This window comes from Echinops telfairi, unplaced genomic scaffold (assembly GCF_000313985.2).
Source record: "Echinops telfairi isolate 266 unplaced genomic scaffold, ASM31398v2 ScPeMD7_7458;HRSCAF=8496, whole genome shotgun sequence".
In the NCBI taxonomy this organism is placed as follows: Eukaryota; Metazoa; Chordata; class Mammalia; order Afrosoricida; family Tenrecidae; genus Echinops; species Echinops telfairi.
In genome coordinates, this window is record NW_022111358.1 from 50,412,211 (window position 1) to 50,438,903 (window position 26,693).

Genomic DNA, 26,693 nt, shown 5'->3' on the forward strand with positions numbered 1-26,693 from the left:
AAGGCGGGCCGGAGGGGGCGTGGCCCGCTCAAGGGAACCAATCGGGGCGGGGCCCAGGTAGGGCTCGGGGGCGTTGCAGGACGGGACAGCCCCACACAGAGACTTGACAAAAGTAAATTCCAAATTCACTGTCGAGTCGATGTCGACGCAGGGCGATCCTATGAGACTAGGCCTGCTCCTGACGGGTTCAGAGACGAATTAAAAAACATTTTTTTAAGTCTTCGTTTAAAAATATAAATATTACCAAATTAGTTCCAACAAGAACACTCTCTAAATCATTATGAGACTAACTCTTCATACAGCCTCATCTTTCTCCTGCACAGAAGCTGGTGGTTCCAGACTGCTGACCTTGCAGTTAACTACCTAACCCTTTACCCACTGTGTCCGCGTGCCCTCCCCCCCCTGCCAAGACACCCCTGGACTGAGCTAGGTGGTTAAGTAAATGACAACGGAGAGTGCTGTATCTGACCTCCCCTGGCTTCCCTGTTGCCATGAGGCAGGAGTCAGCCTTGCCCCCACCTTCCCTTACCTACGGACACCAACGTGCCATACTTGAGGCACGCTACAGCTACACTGGGGTCTGCAGTTCGTTGCCTGGCCACACCAAGCACAAAACCAAATCACTGCAGGCAATTCTGACCATTAGGCACCCTACAGGGCAGGGTAGAACACACCAGTGGGTCCAAGCCTGTGAGGCCTCTTTGGAGTAGAAAGCCTTTTCTCCTCAGAGTGGCTGCTGCTTTCAAACTGCTGACCTCGCCATGAGCAGCCCAGGAAGTAACCACTGAGACCACGGCTCCCTAGACTTACTGAGCAAAGTCCACTGCATTTGGAGCAGAACACAGACGTCAGGCCTGTGCCCTCCGTCCTCTGCTGCAGGGCTGGCCTGGAACCAGCACACGTGTTCAGGAACCCCCTGAACACATGCTGTCTTGGCAGCCTGGCTCAAGGGGGACGATGAACCTGGGCATGAAAGGGAAGCACTTCTCCCAAGGGGCACTGGTCACCACTGCCCCCCACCCCCCCACCAAAGCACAGCAGCAGGGGCATAGACTGGGCAGGGCGCTCACACACACTCTCTCATCTCCTTTTCCCGCTCTCCCTACTGCAGCACTGCTGCGGTGGGCAGCAGCCTTCTGACTGCCCACAGTACACTGGCCTACCACTAGCTCCCCACACAGATTCCTGCCCAATCCCCAGGCTTCGGAGATGACTGGACTGAGCCCGGCCAGGCTAAGTGGAGTTGTCTCAGTCAGCCACCTGTGTGGGTCACCGTCCCGTGTTCTGTTCAGAGGGCAGTGGGTTCTCCAGGCCCCAAGCCAATCCCAGTGTCCCATCAAACAAGATGTGGGGTCACTGTCCACACATGAAGGAGCCCTGGGGGCAGAGTAGCAGTGTCCGGGTGCTAACTGAAAGGTACGGGGTTTGAACACACCAGTCACTTAAGAGATCACCTCGCACAGGCCCCAGCAGGCCTAGGCACATGTGCTGCAGCGCCACCCCGACACAGCAGGCAGCTTTGCTTAATCTGATTGCTAGGGGGTGTCGGTGAGGACCTGCAGCACAGAAAGCTGGCACCAGTCATGGAAGAAGGCATCTTGGATGCCTGGGGGAGGTGCTGCAGGAAAGGGTGCGTACTTGGTGCAGTGGGGACACACAGGTCTGGTACTTGGCCAGCTCGAGGCAGGGAATGGGCAATCGCATGCACTTCAGCCCCACCCTTGAGATGCCACCCATTGATTCTGTATGAGGAGGCCCCTGAGCCTGCTGCCCAGCCAGCAACAACGCGGGCACTGATGTCACATCAGGTGCTTTTATTAGGTTCCACTGCAGGTTGGGGCAGGAATGCAGACCCAGCCCACAGCACCCAGCAAGCCCAGAGCTGACAGGGAGGAGCGCCTGGTCTCCAGAGTGACCTCAGGTGGCGGGCATGGCAACTGCACGGTCACTGGCAGGTGCAGGTGGCTCAGCCTTGCCACAGGGCACTGAGCCATTCCACTCCACTGGGCAGCACTCTGCAGACACCTTTTCTTGACCAGAAGATAGAAAAGAGAGGTGTGGGTGTGGACATGAGGAAAGGGAGGGCAGGGCGGCAGAGACAGGAAGGGGTGGGTGGCATTGTGACCCGAGTCACTAGCACAGCTCAGGGTGCAGATGGTGCTGGCGACATACAGTGGGTGGGCCCCGGGCCCCCCACGCTCCCCGGCAGCAGAGAGAGGCTGGGCATCTGACAGAGCCTTGCCTGGCCTTATTCTTAGGCCAGGGGCCTCCTGTCCCCACTATGCCCCAAGGAGGGAGGGGCCCAAGCCACGTGGGGAGACTGCCCATACTCGTGGGCACCAGGTGGTGTGGAGACCCAGCTGCCATTAAGGCAAAGAGGCATAGCAGGTCCCAGGGCACCTCTGGCCTCGGTCCCACGGCCTACAGCACAGCTACCACCCTCGGGGACTGAACCTGGCACCTGTGTGTGGTGTTCCCGAGTCGGGGGACGAGGGCGGGAAGGGTGTGCTGGGTGAAGGGCCCTCGCCTGGAGCTGTCAGCATGCAGCGTGGCGGGACGTCTCAGGCACTGAGGTTCATTGAAGGGTCAATGACGGTGGGTCCCTGGCCACCCACCTGCAGGGACACATCCCCAGAGGGTCCCCAGAGGGACCCCAGAGAAGGAATGACCTGGAAACTAGTCTCTCTCCTCTTTGTGCAGTTTTTATCTTAAAAAAATAAATAAAAGTCCTCTGGGCAGGAGTCCCCAGGAACTGTTATTACAGCTGATGCCGAATGGAGACGCCCCTGGTCCAGGAAGGGGTGGGGGTGGGGGAGGGGAGGCGGTAGCCAGGCCCCTGTGAGTCTGCTAGACAGTGGCTGTCTGTCTGGAGGAGGAACCTCCCAGAACAACGACAGGACATGGGCCGAGTGTGCCCACTGACCACGGATGGGGCAGGGCAGGAGGGAACAAAGCACTGGGGAGAGAGGCGGAGCAGCATCCAGCCCCTGGCTCGGCCCTGGCCTGGGGGCAGGCAGCATGGGTGCTGTGGCCCACAGCCTAGTGGGAGGCCCTCCCCCTGCTGCCCCTGGCCCAAGGGCTGGGGCGTCCTGTGGTGGGCAGCTTTAGGTCCTGGGCAGGCTGCACATCTCGCAGTGGCCCGTGCCTGGCGGGTTCACAAAGGTGCAGTGCTGGCAGGCCCACATGGCGGCAGAGGTGGCAGTGTGCGTGGAGCCCCCGACGGCACCGAAGTCCTGGAGGCCTGGAAGCTGCAGGCCAACAGTGCCTGTGGGCGAGAGGGGAGGAGACAGTGGTCACACGTGTGGTCCCAGCCATGCAGAAGGTCTCAGCCACAGCCAGGAAGGCCTCCTGGTGGCCCTGAGCCCTGCGGGGTCACTTAGAGCGGTGGAGCTATTGCGTCAATACTGGCGAGCCTGGTGCCCTAGACTTTGGGTGTCAGAAATGACAGGTTCTCCCCTGAGAACCAGGGCCTGGCAAAAGAACTCGCCAGATGCCCGCCACCCCACTGCCCTAGCTTTCCACAGGGCTCATCTTGGTGAACTCCAGCTCTAACCCCCTGTCCCCCCTCCCACAGAAAATGGCACAGAGGGCTCTGTGGATTTCTTCTAGGTGGTGCTCTCTGCCATTTCCCAAAGCCCACGGAGAGGGGCTACCAGGCCCCCCCAGCAAAATCCTCACTGCCAAGCACACAGTCTGGGGGACTTCAAGACCAGACCCCTGACTCCCAGCATCCTGCTTGTCACACGTGCAGGGTCCCGAACCCTGAGCACGGCACGTGCCCAGGGCCAGAGTGTCCCTGATGGTCACAGAGGCCTGCACCTGTCCCGTTTGGAAGGGTGATTCTGGTCACTTACTGCAGAGCTGCTCAATGGTGGCCCACTGTTCAGACTTCTTCCACGTCTGCGCCAGCTCCTCGTCCCTGGTCCTCACAGCCTCCAGCAGCAAGCTGATGCTGTCCTGCGCGACAGCCAACCAGGGGCCCAGCTGGAGTTTACCACCCGCCATTGGTCCAGCCCACATGCAGAGGGGGCCACAATGGCACACTTCATAGCAACTCCCCAGCTGACCAAGGCACCTCTGTCCGTGGTTCCAGAAACTAAGGCCAATCCCACCCCACCCCCATCAAAGCCAGGGAAGGCACACGGGGCCAGCACCACGAATGGGGGACGCTTCTGGAGACACGTGTGAGCCAGGGGGCGGAGGCCAGACAGGGTGCCATCCCTCTTGCCACCCCAGGAGCCTACCTGCAGGGGCATGACCTCATTGGTAACCAGGAAGAGCAGGAGGTGGAAGTCCGAGATGGTGTCCAGAAACACAGATGAGGTGTTATGGGACAAGTAGGTGGCCAGGCTGTGGAAATCCTGAGGCACAGGGGCGAACACACCTCAGGTCCCTCCTGCTGTCCCAGTCAGAGCCCTGAGCAAGCCCCCTACTCTGCAGCCCACGTGGGGCAGGGGCAAAGGCAGAAGTGGCAGCTGCCATTGACACTGGCCTTGCCCCGACCGCGTGCCTTCAGGAGGGCTGGAGGAGCCAAGGGCCATGCTACGAGGGCAGCCTGAAGGGAGCGCTGCATGACTGGGGGGGGGCTGTACATGACTGGGGGGGCTGTACATGACTGGGGGAGGGCTGTACATGACTGGGGGGGCTGTACAGGGGCACCCTCCTGTCCCTGTTGTCACGCACGCTCCCAAGGGCCATCAGAGCCCAGAGCACCAGTGCACGTGTCTGTGTGCCCTGCGCAGGCCTCGGTGCTCACACTGTGGAGGGTGCGTGGTGATGGAGCAGACGGCACTGTGAGGGAAGACTTCTCCCCCACCCCTCCATGGTGGGCCATGGTGAATGGGGCCTGCTCAGACCTGTCACCCTAGGGGCTGCCACAGTCTCAGCACCCACAGGTTCTTGGAGCTCTGACATACAGAGAAGGCACCCCAACCCAACCCCTCGCAAACATGCCGGTTGCTCACCTGCGTCTCACCCAACACGCCCCGGTTCTCGATAGGAAAGGGGGTTTGCGAGATAGAAAACGTGTGAACTGGGTCCTTGGGGAAGGTCGTGGTGATCTGAAGGTGGAAGCAAAGGCCCGGGTGAGCAGCACTTCTGGGGGCAGACCATCACCACCCCCCAACCCCCCAAGCAGCCCTGTAGCCCCCAGGGCAATGAGCAAGACTGGCCACGTCTCTTTAGCCCAGGGGCAGGAGGAGACAGCCCTCCTCCCCAACACAGAAACCGAGCCCTAGAATCTGGGGAGAAAGAGCTGCCCAGGGCCCTCCTGACAGCCCCTCCCTCCTCCTGCAGGTCACACGATGACTAGGCAGGAGCAGAAAGCTACTGCCCAGAGGGTCCTGGAATCTATCATGGCCACAGAAGCTGTAGGACAGCAGGCAACACGCAGATGCCCCTCCACAAAGTGCATGTGGGCACCCTCAGCCTGCTGTGCCGTGGCCCTGCCGTCTTCGGTGTCTGTTCCCAGGCTGTCTAGTCAGGGTTCCCCCGTGACTCAGCCAGGCGCCCTGCTGGTCCAGCAGCCCAAGCCAGCACATGGCTCCTGACTGCAGGCTGTCCTTTCCCCTGCACAGTAGGTGGGGCTGGAGGCTCTGGGCACCATGAGACCAAGGCCCACACGCTGCAGAGGGCACAATGCCTGGGCAGGGAGGCGGGTTCCATGGCTCCTACTGGCACACTGACAGCGAGAACATGACATTTGCAGAGAGCTTCAGGTCAGTGTCCTAGCTGTGCAGCTGTCCATGCCCCAGCGATCTGCCTTATAGTCAGCTGATGGTGGGCACACTGGCTCAGACCGTCCCCTGGCCAGCCCCCCCCCCCACCCCAGTTCTGAGGCTCCAGGGGCAGGGCGCTTAGTCTACTACCCCAAATCCCCTCTTGAAAGGTAAGGGTTGGTTGGGGTGGAGAACCCTGAGCATGCTTTTCAAGGGGGCTGACTTCTAAGGGCTTGTCTGCTCATCTGCTCTGGTCCCATGGCTGGCCCTCCCCTGGTAGTCCATGGTGGCCTGGCCGGACGCAGGGAAATGAGTCATTTCTTGGAGATGACATGGGCTCTGCTCACAGGGCCCCCGCTCCGCCCCACCAGGGATCAGGGCCTGGCCTATGTGGCCCCTGTGCACACAGAAGCTGGCACAAGTGCCTGGAAGGGACAGACTCCTGCCCCCTGGGTTCACTCGGCAGCACATCGGCCCTGGGCTATCAGCTGCCGGAGCTCCCACAGGACACAGGCCCAGGACGGCCCCACCTCGCTGCCTGCCCCACCAGGCGGGGTGAGCCTCGGGACAGTCCCCCATAGCTGTGGGCAGCACTGAGAAGCAGGGCTTCTCGTCGTGGGCCTGTGGCCTTTTTGCTGTGGGGCAGGCGGTTTTCGGTTTGTGTCACACTGCCGTGGCTTCTGGAGAAAGGGTTGGACACTAAAAGGAAACGCCCTGAACATGGGCAGCCTTGGGGGATGCCAGCAGCTCAGGGACTCCACCCCTGCCCCGCCCACGCAGCCCACGTGGCCGCCACGCCACAGGGCAGCTTACATCGATGATTAGGTACTCCACAGGCAGGGGACGCGCCAGCTGGGTGATCTCGTTGCCAAACTTGTCAATGTCCTGTGGGGAAAACAAGCCAAAGTCAGGCTCCCATCAGGCACCAGGCCCCGGCCACACACACGGCCTTCCTCTCCCATGGCCTTGTCACTGTGCAAACACTGAGGACAACATGCCTGGTGTCGGCAAGGGGAGAGCTCGGCCTAATGTGTCTCCAGGGAGGGGCAAAGGGGCCCAGCCCGGTCCGTGACAAGCCTTTTCTAAATGGCAGGTCTGAATGCAAATTCTTAAAAGCTTCACTCACACCTTTGACCCACACTTTTTAGAAACTTCATATTGTATGTTCATACCGTAGACACACACCAAGGAGTGTGGGCGTGCGCGCATGCACACACATACACACGCATACCCACAGTCTACCACCAATCTGTCAAAGTCTCAACTTGTTTTGCTTTGTCAGACACATGGTACATAAAGTTTAATTATGGGGAAAAACGGCCAGCATATGTTCATTAATCATAAAATGACAATTAGATCTGATTTATGTCAGGCATGCTGAGTTCACACAGAGCTCAAGAAATAAATTCATAAGAACCGACGCTTTTCATTAAGGATTCTGCAAGAGGGGGTCATATTTTCTATATAAATCATCATTTAACATTATATAAATTGCTTACCAAGTCATATATAAATTACACAACCATCATCCCCAATTACAGGGCCCCACGTTAGAGCTCACTTGGTGTGAAAGCTCCCTGGTCCACAGTGGTGCTGCGCCAGCCTCCCTGGGTAGACGGGTGACTGGTGCCACCTGCGGCACTGTCACCAGCACTGTCTGTGACACTGAGTCCGGCTTGGCCTAAGCCACTATGGGTTCGAACCAGGAGATGACATTCCAACACTGTGGGGGTGCCAGCCAGCAGGGGTGGGGGAGTGCTGGTCTCTGCAGGGGGCAGCAGGGTGGCTTCCAGATGGGCAAGAGGAAGGCTGCCTGGTGGCAGGCACTAAGTCCAAGCAACGGAGATCACCATTTCCAAGAAAGACACTCTTTCCCCGACAAGAAGGAACCGGCAACAACTCACGCGTAATTAGCCCATCTGGATTTCATCTTCCAATCTAATTAAGCTCTAATATGCAGAAACATCCTTCTAGCACCTGCTCGCCTTAATCTCCCCTCGGGACTTCCTTGTTAAATGCTGCAGCCTCTCTTTGTGTCCTGCAAACCTCTTTCAAATTAACTACCATCTCTGCTACCCCAGAAAATAAGAGAGCAGGTAACTTCGAACCACCCCAGCACTGACATCAGCCGATCCCAAGCCCACCTGCCATTTAAAAAGGCAATTACTTTTTATGGGCAAGTGTCAGATGGACTGTGCCGGGGCAGCCGCCAAGTGTCAGCAGTTTTAGTTCCACCTGGAGCGAGAGCTGGGGGGAGGGCAGCCGATTGCCCCCCCCCCCCCAGGTCTTGCCAAGAAACCGACAGCAGGGAGAAAGCTAAACACTTCTGTGCCACGAGCTCAGACACAGACCACGGGGCCAACGAGGGTGGTCCTATCAGAAAGCACCCACTGCACTCGCCCCCTGGCCGGGGACATGAGAGAACAGGTCCCCAGCGCACATGCCGACCAAGATGCCACCACAGGGAAGGCTGGCACACACCAGCGCTTGAGCTCCCGCTGCGGGTTCCTGTCACCGGTCTCTTCTTCCGGGGAGGGGAGAGGTCTTGCTACAGCGCCCATGTCCTGAGTGGTGCGGGGGCACGCTTTTGTTATCAAGCCAACAGTGCAGACCCTGCCCTCACAGCGGTGGAAGCTGAGGCTTGAGAAGGACCCAAGAGTGGGCTGGCAGATCGGCGGAGGGACAAGGGCCCCTCGGCTGTGTGAATGTGTGCTCCCAACAGTGACCTGCTTCCTGGGCGGTGCTCAGGTCCCGACCCCCACCTCCCCCCAGCTCCCAGTGCCCATTCTCAGTCTGAAGACTCCGAGCTCAACCTCACTCAGGACCCCTACCCCACGATCCACTCCATCTCCCCAACAGGTGCCTGCCCCACTGGGAGCCGCCCTCAACTCCCCAACAGGCAGGTCAGTGTGCCGGCTCTAGGCTGCAGACAGTACTGGAACCCACATGTCAGGGGAGGTCTGGAGGTGGGGGACACCCAGAGGCTACAATGTACTGCCTCGTGCCCTGTCTCTGGGCTATGCTGTGCTGACCACCCATGGATTCAAACAGCACGCGAGGGTCGAAAACATGACTTAAAAGTCATCTCTCTTCGATCCATGGACAACACAGGGCACCCAGGGCTGGTCACAGAGGGCACACCACGCTCAGGGAGGGGCGACTCTGGGGAGTAGCAAAGGAGACCCTCACGGATCCCAGCTGGGCAGTGCTATCCCTGATGTGCACACCCTAACATTCTCACGAAGAGCCCAGGGCCAGGACCACACTGGCCTGAAGCAACAGCGGTGACAGAGCAGTCCCTCAGGAACCGGCGCTCAGAGGGTCACCGCAACACCGCAGCCCAAGCACATAGACACAGCTCTGCTAGGCTGAGCCGGGTCCAGACGAAGCTCATCCCCCACAAGAGGCGCACCAAGCCTTGGAAAACCCCAGTGAGCTTCCCCTGAGGGCACGGCTTTGACGTCAGCCCAGAGACCGACAAATTTTCCTCCACAGGGCTGCCCGAACTGCGGCCTTCATGCCTGAGGCCCTGCAGTGGGTGGCTGGTTTGCATCCTGGTCTCCTAGGGCAGCCTGGGCAGCACTTTCTTACAGCAGCCACTGTCTGATGCCACATGCGAGCCCTGTAACAACTGCTCCTCGAGGGGCTTATTGTTGGCACTCGGCCCGGACACTGGGCTCTCTGAGACCAGGTCTGAGAGCCACAGCTCACAGGGGACTTGCAGGCTGAGGCCCCAGCCGAGAGCCAAGCAGCAGAACCAGCGCAGACGCAGGCTGACGGTTCACTGCAGGGGGAGACGAAGGCCCAGAGTGAGGCGGGCTTACTCTTCTGAGGTGAGCAAACTCACACCCGACATCCTCAAAGTGCTTCCCTCTGCTCCTCCTTGGACTCCAATGAGGGCACACTCCTGGCAGCCATGTGGCTGCTTCCAAGCCATCGGCCTGTGAAGCAGCCAGGCTGTCTCCAGCCTCCAGAGTCAGCCCCCAAGGGGCCAGAGCGGGATCCTGGAAAGACATCATTCTAGACTGACTCATAGTCCATACCCACTTGCCCCTGGGGCAGGGTGTTTTTTTTAAATCATTTTCTTGGGGGCTCCTACAACTCGTATCACCATCCATACATCCATACATCCATTGTGTTAAGCACATTTGTACATAGGTTGTCATCATCACTCTCAAAACATTTTCGTTCTACTTGAGCCCTTGGTATCAGCTCATTTCCCCCATTCTCTCCCTGCCCCCCTCCCTCCAGAACCCTCGATAATTTATAAATTACTTTGTCATGTCTTACACTGTCCGACATCTCCCTTTACCCACTTTTCTGTTGTCCGTCCCCCAGGGAGGGGTTTATATGGAGATCCCTGTAATCGGTCCCCCCTACTTAAAAATTTTATTTTTAATTGTTTTATTAGGGGCTCATACAACTCATCGCAATCCATACATACATCAATTGTGTAAAGCACATTTGTACAGTCATTGCCCTCATCATTCTCAAAACATCTGCTCTCCACCTAAGCCCCTGGCATCGGCTCCTCATTTTTCCCCTCCCTTCCTGTTCTCCCCTCCCTCATGAACCCTTGATAATTTATAAATTATTATTTTGTCATATCTTGCCCTGTCCGACGTCTCCCTTCACCGATTTTTCTGTTGTCCGTCCCCCAGGAAGGAAGTCACATGTAGATCCTTGTAATCGGTTCCACCTTTCCAACCCACTCTCCCTCTACTCTCTCAGTATTGCCACTCACACCACTGGTCCTGAAGGGATCACCCGCCCTGGATTCCCTGTTTCCAGTTCCTATCTGTACCAGTGTACATCCTCTTGTCTAGCCAGACTTGCAAGGTAGAATTTATATCATGATAGTGGGAGCGGGGAGGAAACATTTAGGAACTAGAGGAAAGTTGTATGTTTCATTGTTGCTACATCGCACCCTGACTGGCTCATCTCCTCTCCTAGACCCTTCTGTGAGGGAATGTCCAGTGGCCTACAAATGGGCTTTGGGACTCCACTCCACACTCCCCGCCTCTTTCACTATGATAGGATTTTTTGTTCTGATGATGCCTGATCCCTTCGTCACCTCGTGATCGCACAGGCTGGTGTGGGTCTTCCATGAGGGCTTTGTTGCTTCTCAGCTAGATGGCCGCTTGATTACCTTCAAGCCTTTAAGACCCCAGACACTATATTTTTTGATAGCCGGGCACCGTCAGCTTTCTTCACCACAGTTGCATATGCACCTGCTTTGTCTTCAGTAATCGTGTCGGGAAGGTGAGCATCATGGAATGCCAGTTTGATAGAACAAAGTGTTCTTGTATTGAGGGAGTGCTTGAGTGGAGGCCCAATGTCCTTCTGTACCTTAATACTACCCCATCACGCATAAATATATTTACATATGTACATGCCTGTATTTAGACCTCTATAAATGCCCTTTGTAGCCTAGTTCTTTCCTCTAATTCCTTTTCTTTGCCTCTCGTCCCACTGTCATGCTCAGCCTTCATTGGGGTTTCAGTAGTTCCTCAGTTACACTGCCCTTGATCAAGCCCTACCAGGACTCCTACATCCTGCTCACCACTGATTTTTGGATCACTTGTTGTTCCTTTGTCCCTGGGTTTGTTAACATCCACTTCCTTTCCCTCGGGGGCAGGGGTTTTTAAAGGGGCCCCAACACCCTTTATAAAGCAGAAATGACGTATCATGGCATTGGTCCAGATGTGTGCAATGATTTACTCACAAGTTCCACGTCTGGAAAAAACTTAAGACTTTGATGAGGAGGAGGAGCATTAAATCAATTCCTGAAGCTGTTTGCTGTATTTACAGAGACCGTTTCAAAAGCAGCCACCAGAGTTTGTGACACACAGTACACGGCCTGAACCCTGGGCTCCTTCAGCGACCAGTGGCATCCGGCCCTTTGGATGGCTGCTCAGCGGGCAGACACAGCGGTCTGAACACACTGCTTCTGCTCTCACCCAGAATGAGCGGGTAGAGGTCTCTCTCACCGGAAGCCTGCTCTGACCAGAGGCCTGCTCAGGTGAGGACCCTACGAGAGAACTCCCTCTGACCCAGACCTCTGCACTCTCCCCCGCCCCAAGGTGGACCACACAGAGGAGGCAGTCTGACTGGACTGAACACTCCCACCGTACACAGCCCCCTCTAACACCACTCGGCCCAAACACACGCATGACAACTCAGCTCCCACCACCAACAAAAGCTGGAGAACTGCCTCTCCCTGGCACCGCGGGACACAGGCGTGGTTACTCTCAATAGCCACAACGTGGACACCACATCTTGGGCCTGCCACCTGCTGAAGGGTGACAGATGGGATTCTGCCATAAAGGGGGTGGCGCCGGTACCTGTCACAGTGGCGGAACCTAAAAACCACAAGCCACGGAGAGAAGGGAGACACGGGAGGCCTTGGGATAGCAATGTCCAGAGGGGACATCAGTGGTTGATGGAGGTTAGGGAGATGGTTAGGTGCAGGGCTTCTTTCAGGGGTGGGGACACCAAGGTTCTAAAATTAGACTGAAGTGGCAGCCACGCAGCACTGTGAGAACCTACTCGGGAGACTGTACAGTATGTGAATTGCACCGAGACAAAAACCACGGTTAGACTTGTAGTAATCACAGAAACCATCGAGCGCACACGCGGACTTCAAAACATCACGTCGCTGCACAGGAACTACGTTTTCCGACTCTGACCATCTCTGGGACGTGGTCTGACAGTCACAAAGAGGACCCCCTCCCCCGGCGGACACCCAACGGCATCACTCTCCATGACAGACCACGCTGTACACGTGGGGCATGCTGACCACGGAGAGAGCCGGGTGCTGAACGTTGTCCACAGGCAATGGAACTGACAGACAAACCAGGTGTGTGCAGGGCTGCTGACAAGGTGCACACCTTGGAACAATCAGCCGCTTGGGGTCAGTGGGGCGGCATTTCCCAAAGACAGAACTCAGAAGGCTGAGAGAGGGGGAGTGGTGGAGGGGACAGAACGAGGCGTGAAGGGTGGCCTTGCATTGAGGGCTTTGTGATGGCTTGAACCGTTGAATGTAAAACTGATGAAGCCCTCTCTGTGCACCTCCCCTACTTTACGATATAAGGTTAAGCAACACACACGCAAGGACAACTACACCAGCTCGTAATGCCCGTGATGATAACAACTTTAAAGCAGTGGACAGAGAAGGAAAGACACAGAACCAGCCCCTAATAAAATGTTAAAAAAGAAAAAAAAAAAAAAAAAAGACACAGAACCTACTCGACTTCTGTTTGGAACAGTGTGACCCCGGGGATCAAGGCGCCCACCATCGCCAGATAATCTGGAGAGCGGAAGCACCGTCGCAGACAGAGGACCCACCTGCACCCTACAAAATACTAAGAATGGAGGCCCTCGGACAGCAGGACATTGGTGCTGCCAGGTGGGGGCCAGGCGGCGGCAGTGCTGTCTCTGGGCTCCGAGGGGATGTCGCTGTGAAGGGCGAGGATGTTTCTGGGCAAGGGCAGCTGTGCCGCGGTAGCGAGCAGCAGAGATTAGCAATGAGACAGTCCCTGGTCTGAAATGTGAGCAAGCCTGGTGATGGCCACACGTCCTTACTTTGCAGGCCTGGTCTGGCCCTGGCTGACACCATTTCTAGAGGCTGGGACCATATGTTGTGATGATCTGACTGGGTGTGTATGTCCCTCAACCCTGGGAGTGCACCTCTGTTTCTGGTCGCGCCACCTGACATTACAGACACCCAAGTGGCAGTGCCGTGGACCATGCGGACCTGGGGCAGGACGCTCTCCACCTCTTCAAGTACTCACCTTGTAAAACACGTCGGGCACATACTGCTCGCTGCTGGACTCCTTCACATAGCCCAACTCAGGGGCGTCTTTGCATGGCAGCAGACAATCATCACGGACCAGGGCCATGCACTGGTTGGACACTTGGTACCCTTCAAAGTGGACCTGATTGTCGGGGCCACCTGTAAGAGAGACATCTTCAAAAATCAGAACCTACCCAAGGGACTACAAAACACTTGTTACAAGTTCAAAGGTGTTAGGGTATGGAGTGCAGACCCCTCTGTCCCACGCCAAAGACCCAGTGCCAAGAGCCTCTCTGTTCCGTGACCACTTGCTACCCATGGCACATTCCACCTGAGTCGGAACACGCACACTCTCTCCAGCTGTCCTCAGAAGCTGTCCGCCCTCATCAGCACACACGCCTGGCTCTCCATAGCGCCCGAACACTCACAGCCACGCCCTGCACTGCAGCAAACCTGCTACTGAGGGGGAGTAAGAGGACGAGCGCGCGTGATGGTCAACGTCAGGGGTCACCTTGACCAGGCCATGGTTCCTGGGACTGCGGCATTGTACACACAGGTGCTGTACATCCTAAAGCTCGATATGCTACAGGCAGCAGTTGTATGGGGTGGAGCTTGCTCAAGCGAAGCTCTTACTCAAGTTGCCATCTTGCTCAAAAAGGGGAGTTTCTGGCCTGCATCTAATATACGAGGGGCACCTCAAAATGTCATGAGAAAATTTCACTGTCTTCTAATTCTATTTTCCCATGAATTATTTTTGAAGCAAGTCCCTTGTACATCTGGAAAAACTCTTTTTCAATCGGGATGGTACATTTGTTCTCTGTTCTAAGGATCCTGAGCCAGTTGTCTACTGTATGACCTGCTGATCCTGATACCTATCCACTTCTGAAGGTCTGAGAGCCAGGAGCCTGTCATCTGACTTGTGAGTCAGGGGAAGCCTTCATTCTTGATGCCTGACACAGAGACTTAGGATTTGCCAGTCTCTCTACAACCACGTGAGCCATTTCTTTGAGATAAATGTGTTTGTATGCATATTTTAACACAAGAAGGGACTAAAAAGGGTGCTGGAAAAGCCGAATAGCAATATAATGGAAATGTCCAGCTTCTTTAAGGCGCCCCGCGACCCTGTTCTGCACTCATCTAACTGGTCTTGTTTCTCTCTAGAGCCCAGTCTAGAACAGCAAGGCAGACACACTCCTTGGTGTAAAAGACAACCACCAACATTTGTGTTTCACCCAGAGCAGTTTCTATTTTATAAAACCTTAAAGTTATACTTAATCAACGCTACAAGGCACCATGCCCACTGAGGTAAAAGCCCTCAACATTTTGGAAGTGTGAGCTGGCCACGGAGCCATAGGCAACACGTGAAAGCCCCCCAGCTCGGGCCTTCTTACAACCACATGCTACACACCCACTGCTGCCTTTCACGGCAAGCCTGGCCTACACTCTCACCACTCTCAGCGGCCTCCAGGATGACTTACCCCAGGGGCAATGGAGCACGAAAGCTGCTGAGAGGGAAGGAGCGGGGCATGGTGATGCATCCCTCTACTCGGAGAGCAATCAAACAGGCAGTACTGGGATGGCCCCCAAAGGCCATGCGTGTGGCACAGGGAACATAAACATCCACTCATGTTACGAGTTTAGAGTGCAAAAAGTACCGGTAACCTGCAATGTAATGAGCTTCTTACATATGGCCTTTCTTTTAAAATTCTGCCAAGTGACCGCTGGGCCACAGTCTTACCCACAGGGAGAGGTCAGTCTACTCTACGGACGGGGAGTGTGAAACTATCCAGTAGGGAACCGGTCCATTACTGGGGCCTATCAAGGGGCTGTTTGTGGTCTGGTAGGGTGACCAGGGCTTGAAACTGACAAGAGGTTGTCTTACGTAAAGGCGATTACACCGAAGTGGGGGAGAACCTTACTACCGGAGAGGAGCATGGAGGGGTCATTGAGATCCGGGGCCCTACGCTAACAGCTTCCTAGAAAGCGCACACTGTTAACACTAAAGCTGGCATGATGGCAGCAGAGCCCAGTGGAAGAGGAATGGTGGCGGCAATATCAGCAGCGGGCGCTTGGACACTGGCAGGAGGCTGCTGCAGTGGCCTTGCCAACCCAGAATGGTAGGGCTGCGTGTCTGTGGGCAGGAAGTTTGCTGGAAAAGCAGGGCGCGTCTGGATACTTGCTGGTGAAGCGCCAGACCTGTACCAGCTGCTTGAGGTCATGGCCTAGAGAAAGCCTAAGTGTGGGCATGGCTGAGGGACAGCGTGACCACCTGCAGGCACTGCCCAGAAGCTGAGAGCTGTCTTGGTTGGAAGTTGCCCTGACTGAAAAACTGTATCCTGTTAATACCAAGTTGATTCTGATTCTGAGTTATAGCCTATGACTTCCTTTATAAAAGGCACGTAATTTTTAGTATCATTTGGAAGTTCTGAGGGGCTACTGAAATGAACTACAGTACCCAGCAGGAGTTGGGGAGGACGGCTGGTGTCAGACGCAGTGGGAGAGTTGTGGGGAGGAGGCAGGACTGAGCTCTGCTTCATGGGAAGCAGTTCTGTTCTGATCCTGACTCATCACCCTTTGTGGAACTGACAGCATCAGCTCACACCTGCTCTCTCCATCTCACTTTGACAGAATCTGTCGTGTACCCTCAGGGAACAGAAAGGTCATCCGTTTGGCTCAAGCGCATCTCCCAGGCACAGGGATGGGCATCGACTGGAGTTGGGAAGGCAGGCCAGTCTGCACATGGAGGGGCTGCGCCAGCTTCGAGACTGCGTTGAACCGGCTCCAGAGACGTCTCAACAACAGAGGCTGGCATCTCCTCTCTAGCCCTCCCTCAGGCACAGGGCCAGATCTGGACAAATGTGCCCTGTGCCTATGCTGGCAGGAAGCACAAGCATGGTACCTCTGGCTTGGGACTGGGGGTGATGTGAGGTGTGTGCACATTCAGCTGTTGTTCCAGGTGGGGTGCTATAAACCTGCATGCACCGTAGATTGGTCATGAAGTGTGGCCGGCCGCTGGAGAAGGACAAACCAGGCCATTGAGAATGGGAGGAAGAGGGAAAGCAGTGCTGTAAAATTGACAGCTGTTAGAAAAAGCAAAGTTAGCCCATCGGGAAAGTCTCCAAAGGACACTCCTCTCTGCTCGGAACAAGAAGCCAGAAAACCCCGAGGCTCATCCATCTTTCCAGAAAGCTAACAGGCAGCACAAAGGCAACAGGTCGGCCAGCAGGAATCCCCGTGTGGGCCGATGGAAGGCCCTGGAAAGGGGCAGCTGCAGAGGAGCCAAGTGATCACTGAATGTGACGTGCAGTTTTGTTTTTAGAACCAGTTGCTCAGGAAGTATCCTCGAAGCCCAAGGGTGCCGTGCTGTCAATGCTGAGGGTGGGGAGCAGCGCTGCCTGCGGAGGGGAAGCACAGCTCCCCACCCTTCTCCCCCAGGCCCCCGGCACACCAAGGGCCTGGGTTTCAAGCTGGACGAGATCCGCAGACAAAGGGGCTGTGCCGCCCATTCCTGCCCAGCTGGGGTCGCTCTGCAAAAGGAGCATAGGCAAGCGGGGTTTCAGGCAGCACTCCGGCCCAGCAGGGTGCAGGTCAGTTGTGCAGACTAAGAATTCAGATGGCGTCTGCATCCGTGAGGAATACCCCCTCCGCTGCAGGCTGGTCCCTGGGAAAGGGGGGCAGGATGTGTCCCAAGCTTCTCACATGTCACCGAGGGGGATAAGTCGGCACACAGGTAGAGGAGGAGCTTAGCTGCAGACCTTTTATTTGTTGGCCTCACAATCCCAAAACTTTTCATTCAAGTGTCAATTCTTGAGACAAAAATCCCATGGACAACAGGTATTATTTTCAACCCCCAATCAGGGATACGGTTCAATCCGGGGAGAGATCGCAGTCTCCATGTTATAGCCAAGGAATAATCCCCCCACAGAAATAGCCACTAGAAGTGGACGTGGCCAGTGGCTGCCAGCGTGGAGTGAAACCTGCGAGACCCAGAACCCATGGCACAGCTCTGACGGGGCAACCTGTCCACCTTCTCAGCCTCTCAGTGGGCAGAGCTGAGTGTGCTCTCTGGCTTCCTCAGATCGTACGGCCCACACAAGACAGAGCACACGCGCACACTCACACACACACACACACACATTCGGTCACCTATGGCAAGGACAATGGCTGCAGCCCCCCGCTGCCCAGCACAATCACCCTGGGTGGCTGGGCCAGGGCAGAGGCCGCCCCAAGCTCAGCTCCAAAGTGCCGAGGAGAGTCCACCTGGCAAAATCACACCCCTGGAAAGAGCGGCCTGGCCTTAGGGCAGGACCACATAAGCCCAGTTCTGAAAGAGCCAAGATTTTTACCACACACCAATAAGGGGACTCCATGGTTGGTGGGGCTTTAAGAAGCGGAGTTTAGAGTGAAAAGCTGCTGAACAGGAGGCCACAACACGTTCATCATGTAACCCCCACAGTCCAGCCTGTCCAGGCCCGTACCTGTGGCCACTGCAGTGACAAACTTAGACCCGAAGTGCCCATCCGGGGAGAGCCGGCAGACATTGGGGTGCTGGTTCTGGAAGTCGCCTGCGGTGATGCACTCCTCGGAGCTCAGGAAATAGGTGTCCTAAGGGGAGAGAAAGGACCCGTCAGGGCAGCCCGCCGGATGCGGCGCTCAGAGCCTGTGCTGAGTGAGGTGGGGGTGGATGCTGTCGGCCAGCAGGCGGCCTCCACTGGACTGTGAAGGAGACGAATCCCGGCTGGCCCTCCGAGGGGATGAGCTCCCCTTTTAGAGCCAGCCGCTCTGGCCTCCCACGGTCCGGGAAACGTGTCAGAAGCTGCTCAGCTTGGAGTCCAGAGAGCAGCGCCAGGCGCTGGGCACACAGGCCATGACCTCTGCCCCCGCCTCACCTTGTTACGGCTGTATCGCACCGTGCCCTTCCGGGTGTCTTCAGACACGAGATCTGTAAATATCCAGCCGACCTGAACAAAAAGGAGACATGCTACCAGTGTGTCCCAGAGAGAGAGCGCGCAGTTTGTGGGTTTGTATGCAGGGAGTGTAAGAACGGCATTCCCTCTCTGCCAGCAAGCAGCTCCGACAGCAGTCCTCCTTCCCCAGATGTGAAGCGGGCTCCTGAGAGCAAGATCCAGATGGACGGGAGGTGGCACAGTTGTTCCCGGGATCGGGGGCAGGGTGGCAGGATTCGAGTCCTAAGGCAGGTGTTCCTGAAGGTTGTCTGGGGCGCACTCCCGCCTCTACCCACTACCTCCCCAAACAGCCCCTGCCCATCAGAGTACTCTCGCCAAGTCCCTCAAGAAGTGACTCGGGAGGTTGGCGGTTCACACCCACCACCAGCAGCTCCGCAGCAGAAAGGCCTGGTGAACTGCTCAGGAAAACAGGAAAGATCACCGTCTATAGCTGAACAAGAGACACACACATGATACAGACTATCAGCCATGAGCAATGAGCTCCTCTGAAAAACCACCTTAAAAAACCAAAACCGCATCTTTAGGAGATGAACTGGCCAACACGACTCTACAGCCAAGGGACAGGAGCCGGGAGCGGGGATGGGTGAGCAGGCACACTGTGGACGACGTAACCAAGACCAAGAGTCTGTATAAAACTGTCAACCAGAACCTAACGCCGGGTGTCAGCATCCAGGTTAAACAGAGTACAATGAGTACAAAGAATAAAAAGGGAAACCCTCCGGGACACACGGAGTGGCTGCAATCAGAATGGACTCCATGACCCCTTGCCTTCCCCTCCCCCACCCACCCCGAGCCCCAGGGGGTCACTTTCAGCCTGCCAGCCCAGCCTTGCCCCGGGACTGTCTGCACACATGCCTGGCCAGGATGGAGGTGCATTTTTCTCAAAAATGCCCGCATGAACAAAAGGCTCGGGGGAGGGCAGCAGCCCAGACAGGATGGCGTAAAGGATCACACAAACACAAGCCGGACGAAGGCAAGCTACGGCACCGTGTGACAAAGACAATGGAGTCACTTGGTCTACAAGCACGGACAGCATCAGCTTCGGATGTTTTGGCTTATAACAAACATAGACCAACGATTGTATCAAGTTCTCTGCTGAAGAGAAACTTCCACACGTTAATCCAAAATGCAGCTCTAATCAAGATCCCGACTAGTTGTTAGAAACATTAGGGTGTTTTTCTTTGAAAATAAGAGTGACTTGCTCAGTGACATTCCTGGTTTAAATCACATTTCCTGCCGCCCTGCTATCTGGAAGAATGTACTCTTCCCTGCTAAATTGGTTAGAAAACAAAAGGTGAACGTAAATGTGCATTATCTCTTACAATTGAGCTTCTGAGACTTCAGAGGCAAACACGCAGCTATGAAAACCTATCTGAAGCCCCGCGGGGCCTGTCCCAGGCCTGAGACAAACCAGGCCGACAGACTCAAAAGCAAGCTCTGGGGAACCCTCGAAGCTCATGGGCCCAAAGGTCTATAGAGAAACCTGGAAATCGCTGGTGTGTGTGCACGCAGAACCAGGAACCGTCAGCATGCTGGGCCCAAAGGGAGCATAGTCAGGTGAGGGGGTGGTCTCTGGGTCTCCATAGGAACATTATCAGTAGGGTGCAAACTCCTCCTACAGAGGCAGGGAGCAGGCCCACCCCTGTGGTGGGATGAGACAGCAGTCTTGATTGCCCTCAGGGGAGGGAATGCCTGCGCATCTGACTCCCCCACCCCCCATGAGCAATGCTACCATGTAATATGTCTGACTGTATTATTGTATTATCTCTCATGCTCTCGATATAATACTTATATATCTCAACCGTACAATTGTGCATTACTGAACCCAGAAGTAGTATTACTGAACCCGCAACCAGCGGGTGGGGACTGGCCCCCCACTCCTCCCTGTAGTTTTAATTGAATACAACAGTCAGGGGGCCCCTAGGCCTTGCTGTCCCCGCAGCCTGCACACCATGTGGAGGGCCTCCATGGAAGGGGGCCTGCAAGGCACACAGGTGGGCAGGCATGTCACAGCAAGGCCATCTCTGGGCCAGGAAGGAAGCAGGGACCCACTACCATTATCCCCTAACCCCCAACGGAGCAACAGTCAGGGAGGCTGACAGTGCTAAACACAGCAGCTGCTGCATCTGGAGCACGAGTGCTCTTCTGAGAAAGGACCCACGTTACTTCAGACAAGGAAAGATATAAGCTATCAGCTTCACAGTGCCACTGGTACCATACCCTACACCAGTGGGTCTCAACCTGGGGGTCGCGACCCCTTTGGGGGTCGAGCAACCCTTGTTTGGGGTGGGGGCGGGTCACCACAACATGGGAACTGTAAGAAAGGGTGGCGGCATTAGGAAGGTTGAGGACCACTGCCCTACACCCTTTCCCACAGACACCGTGCTGTTCCACCAGGACTTCCCACAGGGCCCGGCCCGCCCCCTACCCCATCCCCACCCCCACCCCCCACGGCCCAAGCCTTCAATACCTTCCTCAGGCCAAGCTTGGCGGCGATCTCATCGACCACCTCGGCTTTCGGGTCTTCAAGGAGCTCCAGGCTGCTCTGGGTTCCGATCTGAAGGGAGCCGGAGGGAAGCCGTTGGAGTGGTGTGGGCGCGTGCAGAGGAGCTCTTAACTGAGTGTGCTGCTCAGGCCAGGGAAGGCTTTCTAAACCTGGTCTGAAAGTTACTTCTCCAGGAAAGGAAATCTTTAAAATTTCCTTGAGTGAGTACCCAGAAAGTTTTGGGTAGATGAGGCAAGATTAAAGCTATGAAGCAAATTGTCCCCAGAAACGTCTCTTGGGAAGTTTGTTGGCAGTTCCTGCAGGGAAGCTCCCAAGGCTGCCTCAGAGACAGAACATCTGGGAGAGACTGGCACTGCACCCAACCTGAACAGCAATGAAAACCAGCGCCCGGTGCCAGCGAGCCCTCGGCTTTGGCTTGCAGGGTGAGCCTGGGCCTTGCTTGCTCACAGGCAGCACCAAGCCCATGCAAGGACACCAACTCATGGAACTTACAGCACTTTTGAAAACTTTGTCTTTTGTTTAAATGCAGCCTGAGTGTCATCAGGAAGTACCATATTGAGCAGAAATCACAGATGTCAGACTACGGAAGTGAAGGCAATACCAGAGTCGTAACAATCTAATAGGTCCTTGAAAACTAGCCCAATTCTACCAAAGCAACTTTGTCTGCTGGATGCTGTGCCTATGGAGAGGTCGCATGGAGGAGAAAGACTGTTTCAGGACACGGGACGGCAAGCTTCAACTCCTGAGGAGCTGGCGCCAGGGCCCTGGAGATCACCGCCATGCTGCAGGAGCCAGAGCGCTGTGCTTCCACTGCTCCCCGTGGTCGGCTAGAGAAGCGGGGCGCTCTCGCAGGAGAACGGCATCTGCACCCGCTCTGTGCGCCACAGAGCCCTCGGCACCTCAAGGTCCCCCGTGATGTCTCCTTGGACTGATGGACCACCACACAGAGTTCCGGAAACACCACCCTGGCAAACTGCCCGAACACTACAGGGTTGGACTCTGAGCTACACGTAAAGCACCTCAACACAGACAGGGTGGGGCAGCAAGCGCAGATGGGAGGGATGTGCACTGTGAGGCGCAGCAGTCAGAAAGCCCACTGGGGTGGAGTGGTGGGAAGTGGGGGCTGAGCCGTGATGAGGCAGTCAAGCGCCTCTGGACGCGGCGGTGAGGATGGTGCTAAGAGTGAGCCATGCAGTACGGCGAGTCTGTTGTGAGCTGAGGAAGCTGCGGCAATCGTGCTGTGAGGCGAGGAGAGCATGCCGTGGCTGCGCCGGCACGGGGTGGAGGACAGAGTGCTGAGCATGGAGATGGTGCTGTCACGGGAGAAGTGAGCACAGCAGTATGGGGGTGTGCGGGAGGGGGGGGGGGTTGGTGGCTTCAAACCGTTCATGGAAAAAGGGAATGAAAGAGAACGGCAATCTTTCCACTGAACACTGACTCCCCATCGTGCATTGTGGGCCGTGCATGTCTGCTGTAGCTTACGAGTTCTTCAAGCCTGACGAGTCTAAAGTCAAACTCGGCTAAAGTGGGGAAAGGTAGGAGGCACACCGTGTTTACAGGTCTCTTCGTTTCCTAGAACTTTTTAATAGAACGTTCAAGAACAGAGCAGTTAAGGCTTCCATAGGGAAAAATCCAGGGTGTCATGTTTTGGATTCCACCCCTGACATTGAGGGTTCCCCATCCATCCCGCAATGGAGGCCCCAGGTGACTCATACAGGCAAGTGCTGGGCCACTAACTGAGAGGCTGGCGGTTCAAACCCATTCACTGTTCCTACAGTAGGGAGACCTGGTGACCTGCTCCCACAAAGATTCAGCCCTAGGAAAGCCCCATGGGGCCTGCTGTTGGGGAACCACCTCTCCCCAATCCTACTCCAGTCTCAGTCCTGTTTCGTGGTGGTCGGAGTCTGGCTAGTGTCAGACGGCTGTGTGTAGCGGGGTGGAGGTGAGCGATCCCGTGATACTCCCGTTCTACTCGCCCTGGGAGAGCGGACAGACCGCACGGTGAAGCACGCCTGAGAAGGGAGAGCAGCTGCTTGACACCGTACGTACGGGGAGGACGAGATGAAAACACTGCATCAAAATGAAGAGAACCCGCTTGCTCTTTGGGAACACAGCCTGCGGACAGGCAGAGATCTTATTCAGCCGAACACAGACTCTAAAGCTCATGGAAAGAGGCAGAAAACAAGTGAAAAATGCAAAGAAAAGGGTGCCACACAGCGGTCGAACAAGGTAACAGACACCCTGACCATTCACGTGCCCGCTGCAAGCCCTGCGTGTCTACCTGGGGGGGCTCGTAGATGGCAGCCACCTCTGCTCTGATGCCAAGAGGTATGTCTCGGTGCTCCGTGTACCGGCCGTACAAGTACCCGAAATGCTGGTTCCCTGTCTTTCTCCAGAAGTCGAGGAAGCGATCTGCCACCGTGTGGTTCTCAAACATGATGTTGTCCACGTGCCTGTATTTCTGCAGAGCCACAACAGAGGGCGACATAAAGACCCTGAACTAGTCCGTGAGCACCTTTCACGGAGCCGGGAGGGGGCTGATGAGCTGGACCAGTGCCCTGCAGGGCCCAGGAGGCCCAGTCAGAGTCCTGAGCGGGGCAGAAACACCCACAGGGCAGAAACTCTATTGCGTCTCAGAAGGTCAGACACCCCCCCCACCCTTGCTATGAGGGAGATGCTGGCCTCACCCGCTGACCAGGAAAGCAGGACACAGAAGGCTCCAGTCTCAAAAGGTGAGCATTTGACAAATGATGCCCTCAGCACATGGCGGCCAGAAAGGGTCCAGCCAGCCATCAGACACATTTTGAATACACCTGCTGTGTGATGGCCGTTCCTTCCCAAGGAGGCCGCGGAAAGAAACGTTTGTGAAGCAAGTTTGTGGTGTGTGGCCACCTCTCACCTGTCTGTTCAGGGTGAGGGCACTGGGCTGGCACTTGGTACAGATGCCATTTGGCCACGGGAGGTGTCCCTCACAGCCTGACTTGATCTTGCAGCTGATGTTCTCCAGGGCAACGAACTTCCCCCTGTGCGGGACGGCAGACAGGCAACTGACCAAGCTGTGGGGGGGTGGGGGGTGGACTAGAAATAATCTGTAGGCTCCCACCCTTGCCGGCAGAGTCCGGGGAGCGAGCTCATGGTGGGAGAACGGGGCTGGGACTGAGGGTGCGCTGCAGTTCTAGCACCTTCCCTCAGCCCCGCGGCACACACACCGTCTCCTGTAGACACAGCTTTTCTTTTTACCGCTGCTCGCCAACACGGCCCTGTCTGACAAGCACTCTTCTGAAGCGAGCCCCAGAGAGCCTGGAGCCTCTTCTTCGGCATCGCTGGTTCCCCAGCAACAGGTACCTGTCAGCCCGGGACTCACAGCCACGCAGATGCTCCGTGACATGCGCACTCTTTCTACATTTGCTCTAAGTGGGAGCTTGTCAGGGATGATCACTGCAGAACCCTGGATCCTGCAGTGATACTGGTGACCCTGCCGTGACCTTCCCCAGGGTTCCATTTCACTTCCATACGCCAACATGTACCTGTGTCGTGGCTGTACCGTGATGTCCATGGGTGCTAGGGACACCCCTTGGAGGCCACAGCTCTTCCTCACCTCGGGGGAGGGGGGGGGGTGGCGCGGGATGACGGGAATTGTAGCTAAAGGCAAGTGCTTCTGGTAGGTGGATGAACAGCCCGCAAGAGAGACCACACAGGCCAAGGGCAGATAGTCGTCAGGGAAATCACACGCCGGCACTTGCCCTTCTATTGTCCCACTGCCTCAGTCACTTGGGAGCTGTCCTGGTTCCCGCTCAGCCCTGGTCCTGCCCTGCCCTGCCCGTCACCACAGGCGCTCAAGGCCCCAGAGAGTCGACCCCCCGCAGAGCTGCTGTGGCCTCACTGTGCTGTGACCTAGTGGGAAGGGGTGTGACTTCAGGGGCTGGGAAGTGGGTAGCTGAGACGACCCTGGTAGCGCCCTTTCTCTAAAGAGCAGAGGATGAACGCAGACCCACAGACTTGAAACACGAGGCTGCCACCCAGCCTCAGGCCTTGCAAGCACCACTTGAGCGGGACAGCAGTGTCTGCTCTGGTGCACCCTTACCCCCGCTCTCCTCCAGGACCAGGATGGGACCCACAGACCCGCCTGATGGCCACCGCACCGATGGCGTGAAGCACATGTGCCCAGGCCACAGCTAACTCGGCCACCAGCCCCGAGCGAGCGCTTACTTGTCGGCCCCTCCGGTCAGCTTCCGGATGTAGGCGTGGAAGGACATGTGCTTCACTGGAGGCTCGAGGTGGTTCAGGTAGTCCTCATCGAACGGCTGCCAACAGAGAGCACAGGCCAGTCAGGCCCTGGTCGGAGGCAGTAGTGCCCTCAGTGTGCAAGGGGTCCCGGTGCTGGGCTTGGACACATGCTCAAGGTCAGAATTAAGCTTTCCTCTGCTTATGGGTGACCTTTTCAAAATGAAAACAAATCTCCCTTTACCACCTACAGGATGTTCCAAGGCAAGCAAGTTTCTGGAGAATTTCACAAAAAGAAAAACCTGGAGCTGCAGTCTGAGGGGAGTCAACTTAGCCTGGGTGCATCAGTCTAGTTCGGCCTCCTTGTCAGCACTGTGCAGGGCCTCTCAGTCTCAGCAGACACGTCTGCAGGGCAGGGAGCCTGAGTTTCTGAGCAAATCAGTCAGAGCGGCCCTGAGCACAAGCAGGCAGGCTCTGGGCTCGCTCCATGCAGCTGCAGAAGGATGGTCCAGGGGCGCTGTCAAGGCTGGCCCCGCAACACAAAATTCAGGCCATCTATAATCCCAAGGTCACTCCCATAAATAAAGGTGCCTCCCCCTACCCCCAGCAGGCTGACCAGAGGACATGAGGCCCAGGAGGAGCTCTGGAGGCAGTGCGCCGTCAGCTCAGTGCAGCAGTGGCCCGGCCACTCCTGGGTTCCATGGATTCTTACCTCGAGCGGGACGCAGTGTACACATTTCCCCAGAGGGCCATGGCGACACCTGCACAGAGACCAACAAGGATGAGCAGGTGACATCATCACCTGACCACCACCGCCGCTAAAGTGAAGGGCCTTCAAATCCACTTCAGTGCAACACGCGCCAACAGCACGCACGGCAGACACCTGAGCACGGCCCCGACCTCGGTGTGTACTCGAAGGGACACCAGGGTTGGGGACGTCTTCTGGCACAGCCAGCCTCAGAGATTTTGGAGGCCCAGCTCATCCAAGCAAAACCAGAGCTGTCCTTCTGGGGGAGGGCTGTGCTCCCTTAGCCTACCTGCTAAGCCAGGGCAGATTCTACACCTCCAGAGAAAAGGTGACCTTTCTGTCCCCAAAAGGGAAACATTTACTGATAATTTTTCAGGAAAAACACACTCTCTCTCTCTCTTCAAGATTCCTAACAACACTGGAGGGGACGGGTTAAAGAGGGAGAATTGGCAAATGGAGGGCGCGTGCCGGCTGGTGCCTGTGGCTGCGCGGTGGCCCAGTGTCGGCTCTCCTGCAGCCTTTGGAAGCCCAGCACTTCGATGTCAGCTCCCACCACAATCACAGAGCCAAGCCTTTAACAAAAGGCGCCAGCACAGATCCCGCCACCTTCACCCGGCGCCTCACAGACTGAGTGTGGATTCTGATGCACAGCTTCTCCACAAGGAGCTGTGAAAACCCGAACAAACAGTCTTGCACATGTGCGCGCACACCTTATGTAACCCTGCCCCGCCCCCCC

The 26,693-nt window shown here is 56.3% G+C and overlaps 2 protein-coding genes across 2 annotated transcripts in view; both read right to left on the reverse strand.

The window, feature by feature from the left end:
- FAAP100 (FA core complex associated protein 100) overlaps nt 1–763 on the reverse strand; it is an 8,133-nt gene extending 7,370 nt beyond the window's left edge. Inside the window, exon 1 of the mRNA XM_004709232.2 lies at nt 756–763. Within this exon, the coding sequence (XP_004709289.1) occupies nt 756–763 (8 nt within the window). The remainder of the gene's footprint in view (nt 1–755) is intronic.
- Nucleotides 764–1,799: 1,036 nt separating this feature from the next.
- The window catches only part of NPLOC4 (NPL4 homolog, ubiquitin recognition factor), a 43,148-nt gene continuing 18,254 nt past the window's right edge, over nt 1,800–26,693 (reverse strand). Inside the window, exons 4-16 of the mRNA XM_004709104.2 lie at nt 25,922–25,970; nt 25,195–25,289; nt 23,885–24,008; nt 23,267–23,446; nt 20,950–21,036; nt 18,402–18,473; nt 17,991–18,117; nt 13,511–13,671; nt 6,531–6,602; nt 4,965–5,060; nt 4,245–4,361; nt 3,855–3,957; nt 1,800–3,265 (exon numbers count right to left, since the gene is read on the reverse strand). Coding sequence (XP_004709161.1) covers nt 3,105–3,265; nt 3,855–3,957; nt 4,245–4,361; nt 4,965–5,060; nt 6,531–6,602; nt 13,511–13,671; nt 17,991–18,117; nt 18,402–18,473; nt 20,950–21,036; nt 23,267–23,446; nt 23,885–24,008; nt 25,195–25,289; nt 25,922–25,970 — 1,444 coding nt within the window. The 3' untranslated portion in view covers nt 1,800–3,104. The remainder of the gene's footprint in view (nt 3,266–3,854; nt 3,958–4,244; nt 4,362–4,964; nt 5,061–6,530; nt 6,603–13,510; nt 13,672–17,990; nt 18,118–18,401; nt 18,474–20,949; nt 21,037–23,266; nt 23,447–23,884; nt 24,009–25,194; nt 25,290–25,921; nt 25,971–26,693) is intronic.